Raw genomic sequence first — 12,967 nt, 5'->3', positions numbered from 1 at the left:
TAAACTGAAAGGTCTTAAGGGACTCTAAAACATAACTAAAATATCAGTTTTGAAAGTGCAATTATCCATGGTTATCACGATGCAACTATCAAGCTTTTCATTGATGCCCATTTTCTCCCAAATATTTCATTGCATTTTCGAACGTAATTCATAAATATTTTAGAGCTATCAATAAAAAACCATGAACAATTATTATTCATGCACATTTGAGTGCTGACAACTGTAGGATAGAATAGAATAGAAGTGTCGGCATTGAAGAAATAGGCCCATGGTTTGATGCCGATTCTAGAAGTTTTCGTGACTTGATTCACAAGGGATCCGGCCTTTGGAACCCGATCTTTCCATAACTGACGATTGATTGAGATAGCTGCTGGACTTATTGCCTGGTCCGTAATTTGCTAGGCATTTTAAGACTGAACATATGCTCCTGCATTGGCTAGCATAGCTTCGTCTAGTCTGTTTTTGAAGGCGTTCATACTCGGAGCGTGAACGATGCTATCAGGGAGGCTGTTCCACATGTCGGTGACTCGAAGCGAGAAGAAATGTTGTCGCATGGATGTGTTACAACGCAGTTTTTTCAGTTATAGGCGTGGCCCCTGGTGTTGGTTCTTGTTTCAAATTCTATTAATTTACTGTAATCTTGCTGTTCATTATTCTTGCCAATGTTGATAATTTTACATTTGTCAGCGTTAAAACGCAGCTGCCACTCATCAGCCCAGTCAACCAACCTGTCAAGATCACCTTGCAACTGTACTTTTTGCGACGTATTCTTCACTGTAATATAAATTTTTGTGGCGTCAGCATACATCGAACAAATGCTAGACACAGCTACTGGCAGATCGTTTATAAACGCAACGGATAGAAAAGGCCCGAAAACGCTTCCTTGTGGCACGCCGCTGCGCACTGAAGCCAAGTCTGATACGGACTTAATACTGACACGCTGTCGCCTCCCTACTAAAAAATCTCTTATCCATTCGAGTACATTACTCTCAATTCCTTAAGACTTCAATTTACGCAACAGCCGCTCATGTGGGATACGGTCAAATGCCTTGGCAAAATCAAGGTACACTGCATCTACTGGCTCCCTTTCGTCCAGCAAGACGAAAGGGAGCATAACGTAGAACCACCCGAGTCTAAAACCGATTTGGTCTTCAGTGGCTTATAAGAATCGTCTTTCCAACGCAAGTAAATATGAAATGTTGTCAAACGTATATAAGAGGCTTGAAAATAAACAATTTCCTCTTCTATTTTGATAACATAAAAGTTGAACTACTTTAATGTCCCTCAGGTCTATGGACTTCAATAAAGTCGATCTTTTAAAAAGATTGGACTGTCTGTCGATCCTGAAGGGCTTCGTTCTAATACGTTGTAATCATGCCAGTATTGACGGTTTAACTGAAAATCGGCGTGACTGCACTACCAGTCGAGTGCTTAATTCATGGGTTAGACGGTACAGGCTTTCATCCATCTCTTCTTCTAACGCTTTACTTTGATAAGGAATACACGGAACCGTAATAAAAGTTGTTTCAACATTAATAATTCGGCTCACCTGCCGCTGATATTTTACAGAACATAACTAGAAATATTTTCTTTTAGCAGATTTATCTTCTAGTACGAAAATCACATTTGCACGTGTAACCCTTGAAGCTGCGTTCTAAGTTAGCGTAGTGTATCAAATCAGCAGTGCAATCGAAGACTGAATTTGTAAGCTACTTCGTTCGTTGACTGTCCAGAAACCATGAATTAGACATAATCTTACTTGAATTAACTCATGAACAATAAAAATGAATTTAGGATGCTAGATGAGCAAAAATAATTTATGGAAACAGTTTATTATAAAATTTAGAACATTCCATAACCTTAAGACTAAAAACACTAAATGATAATGCAACATTACTCTCTAAGACCAGAATTGAGAAGTCAAGTCAGCAACCCGGCAAGTTTCCAGGCAAAATATAAGGGCTTAACTCAAGCGGTAAGATACCTACATAAATCTAAGTTGAAAAAAAAATAACGGTGGTATATTCTACAATTGCTGCAATTTTCAAGAGCTATCATCAGAAGAATAAACGGTCTTTTTGAACCATACACCGTCATCAAAACACAAAGACATTTGAGACTGTAACTCAGCAAGGTATCTTATTTCACAAGGTGGTCGCGAGCTAGCGTATTCCAGCGTGGTGGGAGAGTCCACGAAAAACGTTCTTCTTGGCGTACTGAAGCGGCGCCTGGATCTTGTCTTCTTCAAAATAGACTTGTATGGTAAATCCAGCCTGATTTTCTTCGCTGGAATGACCTCCTCATCTAGAACATGATTCGATGTCCTCTTGCCAGTATCGCCGCTAAATGAAGGGAAATTGCTATCACCATTCGCGTGATCTGAAAGCACAGAACATCATTAGTTACCTACAAATTTAACGAGCAGATTTCGATCAATACGTCAAAAAAATTTGCGATCGTTAGAAGTACCTGACAAAAGAACGGGCTTTATGTTTCCAAGTACTTTTAATCAATGTTGTTGGCACCACGGTAGTGAATCCTGAGTAGTTTGACTCGGATTTAATTATCTAAATTAACGTAGCTTGTCCACTACAAATCTGCTCATTAAGCAGCACAAGAATGTCAGCTTACTTTTTCTGTTCATAATCATTCAGATCTTTATGGATAGGAAAATTTAGGCCCAATCGAACAATTCACTGAATACTGCGCAATTGCTCAAAATACAGGTCATAGCAGATAATTATTTCAACTGAGAGCATCAAGTATTCTTAGAAGTGGATTTTTAACAAAGAGAGGATCAAATGTCAGTCGGACGAGTTACCAGTTAAATATAATACTTTAAAACACAGAGCGTCAGCTAAATGCAAGAACTAAAATGAATCCGAATTGAGACTCCCGTGAAAAAGCTCCAGTTCAGGTGCCGCCAATCATTTCATAAGGTTGAAGAGCCCTTGATGTACACGCGTCATCAAACGCTTCCAATTACCTGAGCGTTCACTACAACCGGAGCGAGCTCGACGCCTTCTGCGACAAGCCTTCGGTGATATGCGTCGTCTAGGGCATGAACATAAGAGAAAAAAGCGCATGTGGGATAAATAACACCTATGCTTAATACTAAAGAATACCACATGGCAATGAGATGATCATACTGCATAAAATATTGCCAGTTAGAGTATATATAACCAGTGGTAGGAATGACCCCTGTCATTTAAATTTTCCACTAGCACTCAAGACAAGATGTTTGATAAGGACAAGCAATAACTTGCAAGGCTCCAATCCGGAACAATATAACACATTGGACTTCATGGGCCTTAAACATCATTTTAGAAATGAAAAACGAGTGCATGTTTTCAGTTCACATTAGTAATGAGTATAATAATGTTGGTTAAGCTGTCTTGAAGCGGCTGGAACGTGCAGGTCGGCAACGACGATCATGTTGACGTTTCTCCCCTTGTTTGGCGGCGAGCAGCGCACTCCCTCAGCCAAACGCAGTTTGTGGCTCTCGTTCTACGGCAGATAAATCACCACAGAATACACATGAGCTCGCGACAACCACAAAAGTCTTTCTTATACTCAATTACCCGTAACACGCACCATTTGAACCGGTTGTTTCTTAAGCTCAATCCAAGAGATGCAGAGTAGTATCTGCTGCAATTGTGACATTCATCATATAGCTGATGAGCATACAATTTGTTTTCAAATTAATTTTGTATCAACAACATCATGTTCTAAACTTGGAAGTTGGACTGATGTTTTATCTTTCTGTTTGCAAGTACATGTAATGATTAATTAAGTGCAGGGCATTTGGATGTAGGTGTCCGGCGCTGCTTTGATGAGTATATGTATACTTACGATCGACAGCAGTCACTGATGAACATCGGGACTAACATACTTCCTGATGCACCATCACAGCACACCATCTTCCCGTACATCACGTAAACGACAAATTTCAACAAGGAAATAACCGAACAGAAGTACGCAAAACCATTGTAGAACAAAATGAAAGGAATGATAGATTCATACTGCATCACTTGCAACAAATAAAACAGCAGTAATGCAGAAGTGTGGTAACATTTAAAAATTGTACTTGCAGTAGGTGACATTCATTGATCTTCACTCACCATGAACTATCAAATGCATTAATAACCATCAAACGGTTTTTTAGACTAGCAGCCAGATTAGACGCCAGATATAGATCACAACCACACTACTTACTGCCAGAAGGATCGTTAGCCTTGGCACCACAATATTGAACGAATAACAATAGTACCGAGGAACGAATAACAATAGTAGTCTAGACGTAAGTCAGTCTCATTCATTTGCATTCTATAAAGCAACAACAAAATAGGAACAATTTTTTTCAATTCTTGGACTAACTTTACCTAGACAAACGTAGTGAAAAATTGTAGTGGAAGAATAGACACAACAAATCCTCTGACATATACACATATTTACACAAAAACACACACCTCAGAAAACTTACTGGATTCCACCTTCTTGACTTCTTGGTTGTAATCCATGTGTCGAGTGAAAATAGTAAAGATAATGAAGAACATAACTGAATTACTAAGCTCACCATCAGTTTAAGCACTATAATTAATTATAATGAAGGCTCCACTATAATAAGATTCCCATGAGAGCATTATGGACTTACTGTTGGAAAATATGGCATCTGAGCTTGATTCTGAATCACTGTTAAAACCCAACAACTGCATAAGGTCTGGAAAAGGAGACATTTGGGGCTGCTCTGCCTGACCCAAGGATGGATGATGTATAGGAGGCACCCTCATGTCCCTGGCATCTGCAGCTTCTCTCTGTCTCTCAGGTAAGCAGGATTCTTCCTCTGATACCTGTTGAAGGTAGAATGTCATTAGGCACCAACGTAAATCATAACTTAAGTACTCAGCCTCATCAATAAGTAGGCAGGAACAATATCCAGATAAAAGTTTAAATAACTAGCCAACAATAAATTATAGGACTAAATATTTTATCTAAGGAAAAATTTATATTTCTAGCAGCTATTCCTAACAAACAGTGCATGAGCTGTGGTTGTGCGGTGGTGAGTGACGCTGTCTCTCGCACTCAGCTCCCGGGTTCGAGTCCCACTGTGGACAAGTTCTTCCGGGAAGCTCAGCTCATGGTCATCTCAGCCATTCATCCAACTCTGGTTGATAAATGAGTGCCTGGCTTGTCCATGGTGTTGTGTAATGCAATCAAACGGTTCTGGTGGGTCAGCAAGCCAGTGATGGTTGTAGAACTACCAGTGGGACCAAGTGCCCGGAAAAACTGACCTATCACCCCCTCCCTAGTTGCCACTACCAGGATGGGCAATTAAAACAACAACAAACAGTGCTGCTTATAAAGAAAAGCCTTGCTTCAGGTGACAATAGATTAATGAAATTTTCAAGTCATGCTAAAAAAGCATCAGAACTCAGCATAGGGATTTCATCCTCTAAGGCTAATGAAGCAAATTAGGCCAGATGTAGAAAAATCAGTTCGCCTAACTGTCCCACATTAAAAAGTAGATGAGCATATTTGCCAAAATTTCACTTTCAGGTAAGGCTCACAAATACTTGTGAAAATAATTCATAACAATTTATTTTGAAACAAACTGAGCAATATTCAACATTCATACCTGACTACGATCCTATACCTCATAATACCTGTGCATTTCATCAGCCATCAGTAAGGGGTATGGACCAAGAGATGATATGCCTTTAGTCAGGAACAACATGAGAATGCAGCAGTGAAAATTTTTTTAAAATTGATCCAGAAACGTTTTAAATGCCTTTTTTTCATCATTTGTTGTGTTCTATTGCAACCAACTGAAAAAATATATGAAATATTTAGCAGTAAATTATTAATTGTATCAAAAGATGTAACTTTGGAGCCATGAGATTTTAGAACTAAATTCAACTATTTTATGCCTACTGATAGTTTTTCAACCATTTTAGGATTTCAGATAAGTTAAAAATATCCCATGTTTGCCAATCATGCCAGGCCAGAGATGCTGTCTTCAAACCATGCGTTGATTACTTGTAGGTAACAGAAAAATATAATTGCCAACTAGACCTGAAAATAAAATGTCTCAACCCTGCTGGTAGTACCAAGTTGATAAAATCCAAAATTGAAAAACTGCTGGCTTTTTGGAACTTTTACTGCTCTCATATTGTGCAATATTTAAACCTAGAAAGCTGCAGCACTAAAACACATAGGCACGCTGAAATTTTTAATATTGATTGTCTTTGCTGGTCATCAATAGAACAAATCTGATTTAAAAACAAAACTGGATTGTAACTTTAAAGCAAAATCCAAACAGCTTTATAGTTATTATGTGGTAATTGAACCCTACAAATTGTTGGTATGAACTGTATTGAAGTTTTTATTGGTAGGCTGCAAGTTATGTGCATTATCTGCTGAGCAGGAACTTGCAGGACAGTGACAGCAAAATTTAATGAACCATATCCCATGTGGTGTATTAAACAATTCAATTCTACAGCTGCAGGCAGTAAAAATGAGCATGATAGGAACAAGGTAAAATTGTCATCTGTAGAAAACTTGTTTTTCATATTTTGCAAATGTTAAACATTGTGCTATATTAGTCAACCATTATAAAATCGATTCTTTTTTAGGTACAAAGATGCTCCCTATGCATATGCGAGTGTTGCTAGTTTATAAATATAATTGTGCACAATGTGCATCTGCGTACATCGGGATGACATCTTGCAATCTTTATTTTAGCGTTGCAGAACATAGGGGCAGGAGTTGCAGAACTGGTAACTTACAGTCACGCCCGCCTCATTCGGCTGTGAGTCTGTGCGGGCTAACGCTGAGCAATGTGATATTCCGGTTTCTGACAGTGACTTCAACGTTTTAGCTTCCAGTTCTGGTGTTTCTGATTTGCACACTTCAGAATCATTGTATATTTCTAAACAGAGGCCTAGTTTAAATTTAGCTTTTAGCTCTAACCTGCTTGAAATTACAAATAGGTAGGTTTTACAGCTTAGGTTTATTGTTGTATTCTTGAGTGTACTAATTACTGATTTATCTGTGTTCTAGAATTTTTTGAACTGAAGATGGAGCTGGACTCCAAAACATTTTCATGAAGATGCTATGAATTTTTGTGGAGTTTTCATTGCTTCTAAGTTTTTAGTTAATTTTCAGAATTCCATTTTGGCAGATGGAATTCTAAGAATGAAAGTTCACTTTTAAAAACACTTTCCACCCTAGGTGGAAAGCTTTCCTTAGTGTTCCTCCAGGCAATGGACTATAAAGGAAAAGTAGGATCAAAAGTGGACAAACTTTCAATTGTATTGTACCTCAGATTTGTTATAGAATTTTTTAGTTATCTCTTGTTTGATTGATATTTTTATTTATTTTTATTTTCTTTTATTTAAAGGATAAATTGGAAATTTTCCAGGCTCTTTGTTAGTAAAGAATAATGATTAAGCTTAATTCAAGTACTAAGTCAAATTAGATTAAGTAGGCTATAAAGTTAAACAGTACTTCATAGTACATTAATAGATATAGGGTAAATGCAGTACATTCCAACACATTAAGGACATAGCAAGAAATGAATAGCTATAAAAATACCACCGCATGCGCAACTCGAGTTCTGACTGCTTTACGTCACTCAAAACACCACACTACACGCCAGCCGCCAGCAACAATGAAACATCACAAACTGTTGCCATATTTATTTAAAAGCCTTTAGAATTCAAACCTACAAAATCCCTGAATTCTGATGCTGTGTGACTAAATTCGGCATATTGTGAGACTAATTCCGGCAGCGCTTCAAACTATTAATTTGCAATTCCGGTGCCCTGTGTTGGAATTCCGACTCCCTGTGTGAGCTGTATTGGAATACAACACAGCTCGGAACGAGCTTAACTAAAAAATTTAAATTTTTTAATTACGCTTTAAATTTTTTAATTAAGCTTTCAACTAAGAGCTATTAAGCTTTTAATTAAGAAAATTTTAATTTTTGGACACAGCTCAGAACAAGCTGTGTGCATCTAATTCCAAGCTTTGTCAGAATTAGTTTTCATGTGTCTACAACCGACGTTTAGCTTAAGGGGACCGCCCTAGCATACAAAAACTTCTACAGTTATTATCCGATTGTCATGAAACTTCACATACATACGTAAAATGTTAAAAAAAACATTTTGCTCCTATGAATTTTTTGAAAAAATTGATAGAAAACGTGGAATTCATAGAAAACGGCTAAAAGAAACGGCTACTTTAGAAAATCTATCTCCTCCCACAAATATCATCCTACAACATCGAGACACGTATCAATCGATTCGTAAAGACCATACCTATGGTGCAATATAATTAATAGGTATATCCGTATATAATTGAGAAATTCAGAATTATTAGAGTAATCTTACGTTCTTACCTTTAACAGATGATCACCAAAGCAAAAACCCATGACTATAACTTTATATTGAGACCTGAGTCGGTAACTTTTTAGCCACCTCAGCTCCAACACTAGGAAGTAAATTCACTCTCAGAGTCTCAGTAATGAAAAAAACTTGCGTTAAAAAGCTCCTTTGGCTTCGAATGAAGTATAAAGGAAAGAATCTTATTTAAAATATTATTATAACCTATACTGCGTAATGTTTTATAAGCATATACAATAGGACTTTGAAACTAGTTAGTAAATAAGAAGAGTGGCGGACGTTCTTTGCTGATGGTAGCTCACCAATATGGCTGCCGGATGAAATGTATTGATGAAAGCGACGAGAATAGGGGTCAAAACAATTGACGACTAAAATGCGCAAAGCAATTTAAAACTACAAAATAATTAGGTTAATATCTCTTCAGAGTATATTTGACCATAAATAATAACTCTTCTTTAAAAGTATGTATACAGTAATTAAGAAGTCTGCTTAGGTTATTCAATTGATGATAACTTACAATAATTGCCTTTTACTAAGTCTTGCATAAATTCCAGTCAAACTTATTCATTACATAGCAAATTTTTTCCGATAACAACATATAAAAAATCCCCATTCGCTGTGTTTCCCCATAAGTACTCTGATCATTTCTATCCTAGAATTACTTCTATTCATCGTCACTTCTGTACAGCCTTTTTCTCATGATTATCCATGAAACATTTATCAGCCTGCTGCAGTGCAAGCGATTTTTTAAAGATATATATAGGTCACCGGCTCATGCAAAATTTAAAAAACTTTCATCATTACAGAGAATAAAGCAGTATTTTTCAGGTAAATCATAGCCATTTCCGATGAGACCTCACTTATAGCCTTATAAGAACTCGACCTATCTCTTATATCAAATTATTATTTTCAGAAAGCCATTGCCTGTATTTTTTCGATGTTATTTTATAATGAAAGCCTAAGTAAATTAAATTTTGTGTGTGCAGAAATAAAATGTTTTGTTACTGATTGGTTGCTTTACTAGCTTGACATAAATAGTATGACCCCACGGATCTAGATCGATGAACATCACCCTAGTCAGCTCGCTCTCACTGGGTCAGTTCTTCGTTTCCGCTCAGTTCGTTACGACCGAAACTAAAGCCCACTACTCCATACTATAACTTCTGAAAAGCAAGTTGTTTCTAATTGTTCTATGTGAAAAATAAAGGGTGATATTTAATCAAAATTTAAAACTATGCTGAATAACAAGCACTACGATATTATTATTTAATCGCGCTTGAGGTATAGTCTAATGCACTGCGGAAAATTAACCTTGACTAGAACTCACGGATCGATGAATCTTCATGCAATTTGAAACCAAAAGGAATATATACTTCGATAAAAATATGGCCTCAGTCTACGTTTTGTTGGTCGCCTAAAATGTTCTATCAATTACGTAGTTTAGTAAAATCTAGCGATCTGACGAATGTTTTTACTCCTTACACAACTTTTCTCGGTAATAAGTGCACTGAACAGCTCATTATAAATATAAAACTGCACTTCCGCTAAAACATCTGTGGCTTAGAATTTGAAATCAGCGCTATATAGAGCAGAGATGGAGTGACGACCCAATCGGCAATATTTTTTTATATTTTTCTTTTAGCCCCAGAAATATCTGGCCTGTTAGCAAGTTGTGTCAGCCGTTTAAATTATAGAGACGACGTGCCACCAATGTTTTGGTGCCACCAATACATTAACAAGAGGTAGCGTAGACGAGTGACTGAATTAATAATGACTTATGGACGACGCTGTGGCTGCTGGACGTTGAGCGAGCTGGAAGCAGAGAGGAGTCGGCATAGAACAACGCTCGAACAGAACACTCGCCTCACTTCCGAAATTCAGGTCTATTACTCTGATAGCAAAAATGTTTACTAATAAAATTAACATTTGAATGCTGAATGTTGAACGAATACCTATTGAAAAATTTTTGTAGTGGAGTAAGTAAATTTTCACGATATTTTCAGGCAGCTTTTAACGTTGAAAGTATACCTATGTAACTTCGAGTGAGAAATATAACTATGGTCACATATACCAAGAAATCCATGCTATTTATGAAAAACTATATAATAAATCAGTTGTATTTCCTGCGTTAATTGTCGATTTAGAAATAGCGTGAGCGAACAATTAGATCCAGACCGATTTCTGTAAGCTGTAGATAAATAAATGTTTCAGAACCGTAAGGAGTCTGACCCAAAAATTGGCTTCCATATCATTATTTTAAATTAAGTTATTCATTCAAAATTATTTTCACATTTGACCATAATTAAGTCATATAATAAGGTGGTTTAAGTGTGTACACTTACATTTCTGTACGACAGACTCTGCGAGACGAGCTGCTGCTGGTGCATGACAGCGTGACGCAGCTGGAGCGCCGGTATGCGGACCTGTCGGGACGCTACAGGGAGGCGAGGGAGCAGCTTAATCAGGTGATCAGTGCTTGTTAGTTCGACTATATAATGTGACCGAATGTCAACACTGGTTCAAGAAGTATTCAGAGAACCATAGTTTGCTTATTTTTGGATTTGAACGGAAAAAATTAATAAATATAGCATTATCAAAGCCTAATTAGCTTAATACTGAATTTTCAACATCTCTAAATTCGTTTGTGCATCGTTAATTAAAGAGTATCAAATCGATGGCAGGCCTCATTATAATACACTCAAGAATTTATTATATTAATAAATAATGCATCATGCAATTAACAAAGAATTACATTATTGCCCGAGCACATAGGCGACCAGCTCGACCAATGAACTGAGAGGGCAGTCTGATGAAGCCGCGGAGGATAACCGCAGGCTGAGAGCCATCTGCCGGCAGCTGGAAGACCAGGTAATACAAATAAAGTTAGGAACCTGAGGCTGAGACATAGAATATTTCACTCAGTATATAATTTTTATGGTGATCTATTCTATTGTCTTACCTAACTCCGCATGCTCACAATCATACTACACTTTTCAACGGTTTTCAAATGACTGCTACTCGGTGCGTGTTTAAATAAGTTCTAAAATAATTGACTCAAACATCTCTTTCATAGGATCCGTAAATGCATTGAACGTGCCGGTAACTGAGTTTAAAATAAGCGGATGTCTATGGGAGTTTAATTAGCTTTACTGCAGGTGGCGCGGCTGCGAGGGGAGGTGGAAGGCGCTACGAAGGCAGCGGAGGAGGAGCGGCTGGTGAGGCTGCGGTGCGAGGAGGACCTCACGCGGGAAGTGGAGGCCGTCGAGCGGTCGTGCAGAGCAGAGCTCAGAAGGGCAGCGTCGACCCACAGCCTCGACCTGCAGCAACTCCAGCAGGTGGGTGCGTCACTGATAATTAAATAAGTTTTCTTCACTTGAAACGAGATGTATCCATCAAGGTTTTTTGGTGATAAGAAGTTTGCTCTAAAATTCCATGCCCTTTTTGTATCGCAGTGTGTTTTATCAAGTATTTAAAAGCAAAGAAAACAGCCAAAAATTCACCATATCTTAAGAATGAAAACATTTCGGAGACCAGCAATAGTCAATATTTTCGCGACCAGGAGGTGGCACGTCTGGACGACGAGCTGCTGAGGGAGCGCGGGCAGCACTCAACCACCAAAAGGAGGCTGCAGCACCTGCACCATCTGCTGGGCGTTCACCACCACCACCACCGCCGACACCTTCACCACCACAGCCCGCTCCTGCCACGCTCTAGGTCTTTGTCGCCCTACCTGTGTGATGACGTGTGTGTTCCTTGATGACGTGTGTGTTCCTTGATGACGTGTGTGTTCCTTGATGACGTGTGTGTTCCTTGATGACGTGTGTGTTCAGCGCATCGCAAAAAATTCTGGGCTGTCTTCATCCAAGGCGTCAATCGTATGAATTCAGTCATTAAATCTTAGCATGGGCGCTTATGTTGGAGCTGATGATGTGCGTTATACTTCAGGCACTTCTGGCTTCAAGAAAAGTATTCTTTCATTTCGTTTTTGGAAAACGTCTTCGCCCTGTTTGCCTATTAAAAGTAAAGTAAGATCCTTTTCATTCTTTTATTATCCTGATGGCAACAACTCCCCACCGGCCAGTTCGTTATTCAATACATTGACAAACGATTAGAATGTCATACCTGGAGGTCACACCCCTCAATCTACTAATTTTTAAAAGTTAAATAAAGATTAATAAATTCTCAGACAAAAAAGAACGGCGGGAATTCTTATTAACGAGAAACTTCAAACATTGACTATTAGGCTGCATTGTCGGTCAATTGCTCAAGAAAGCTCTATCGCTGATATGCAAATCGAGTTACATATATAACGCGCCATATAAGCGTTATATAGGCCGTGCCAACATCAAATTGCCTTGTTGTTAGGCTGGTTTATCTATTTAGTGATTAGACTGAAGACGAGTAATATATGCTTGACCTGCAGCATGTGGTCTGACACGATGATAACGAGCAAGTTATATTCAACCTTGTGAATCTTTCGAATAATTATCGTTTGTCGTATGCCTAGTAATATATATATATATATAAGAGTGGCTCGGAAAGAGTGTCTTTTTTCAGTGGCACTA

The 12,967-nt window shown here is 38.1% G+C and overlaps 2 protein-coding genes across 4 annotated transcripts; one reads left to right on the top strand and one right to left on the bottom strand.

The window, feature by feature from the left end:
- Positions 1 to 1,816: 1,816 nt before the first annotated feature.
- Positions 1,817 to 8,709, bottom strand: LOC108679560. Of its 3 annotated transcripts, none has more exons than XR_001931384.2 (3): positions 8,399 to 8,709; positions 2,987 to 4,850; positions 1,817 to 2,379 (listed from the first exon to the last, which is right to left on the bottom strand). XR_001931384.2 is itself a non-coding variant. In XM_018168209.2 (3 exons), exons 1-3 carry the CDS (start codon positions 8,429 to 8,431, stop codon positions 2,045 to 2,047), a joined length of 564 nt encoding a protein of 187 aa, XP_018023698.1. In that variant the 5' UTR covers positions 8,432 to 8,709; the 3' UTR covers positions 1,817 to 2,044. The 3 variants fall into 3 exon arrangements, 1 of the variants encoding a protein (XP_018023698.1); XR_007157092.1 differs by having other exon boundaries at positions 1,817 to 3,507; positions 4,655 to 4,850; XM_018168209.2 differs by having other exon boundaries at positions 4,655 to 4,850.
- Positions 8,710 to 9,520: 811 nt separating this feature from the next.
- LOC108679554 (leucine-rich repeat-containing protein 45) lies at positions 9,521 to 12,438 on the top strand. The gene is made up of 5 exons (XM_018168198.2): positions 9,521 to 10,283; positions 10,760 to 10,867; positions 11,175 to 11,270; positions 11,558 to 11,737; positions 11,962 to 12,438. The coding sequence occupies exons 1-5, from the start codon at positions 10,173 to 10,175 to the stop codon at positions 12,157 to 12,159; spliced, it is 693 nt and encodes a 230-aa protein (XP_018023687.1). The 5' UTR covers positions 9,521 to 10,172; the 3' UTR covers positions 12,160 to 12,438.
- The last annotated feature ends 529 nt before the right edge of the window (positions 12,439 to 12,967 follow it).

This window comes from Hyalella azteca, unplaced genomic scaffold, assembly GCF_000764305.2.
Source record: "Hyalella azteca isolate HAZT.00-mixed unplaced genomic scaffold, Hazt_2.0.2 contig13926, whole genome shotgun sequence".
Classification (NCBI taxonomy): Eukaryota; Metazoa; Arthropoda; class Malacostraca; order Amphipoda; family Hyalellidae; genus Hyalella; species Hyalella azteca.
Note: the sequence above shows the minus strand (reverse complement) of the source record. Positions and strands in the feature narration are given on the sequence as shown.

Excerpts from the sequence above, each read along its gene's own strand:
- LOC108679560 (XM_018168209.2), bottom strand. The coding sequence starts at position 8,431 with ATGGGTTTTTGCTTTGGTGATCATCTGTTAAAG. Across the intron at positions 4,851-8,398 it reads TTGGTGATCATCTGTTAAAG|GTATCAGAGGAAGAATCCTG; the intron begins GTAAGAACGTAA and ends TACCTTCAACAG. Across the intron at positions 2,380-4,654 it reads AGATGCCATATTTTCCAACA|ATCACGCGAATGGTGATAGC; the intron begins GTAAGTCCATAA and ends CTGTGCTTTCAG.
- LOC108679554 (XM_018168198.2), top strand. The coding sequence starts at position 10,173 with ATGACTTATGGACGACGCTGTGGCTGCTGGACGTTGAGCGAGCTGGAA. Across the intron at positions 11,271-11,557 it reads GCCGGCAGCTGGAAGACCAG|GTGGCGCGGCTGCGAGGGGA; the intron begins GTAATACAAATA and ends GCTTTACTGCAG. Across the intron at positions 11,738-11,961 it reads ACCTGCAGCAACTCCAGCAG|GAGGTGGCACGTCTGGACGA; the intron begins GTGGGTGCGTCA and ends TTTCGCGACCAG.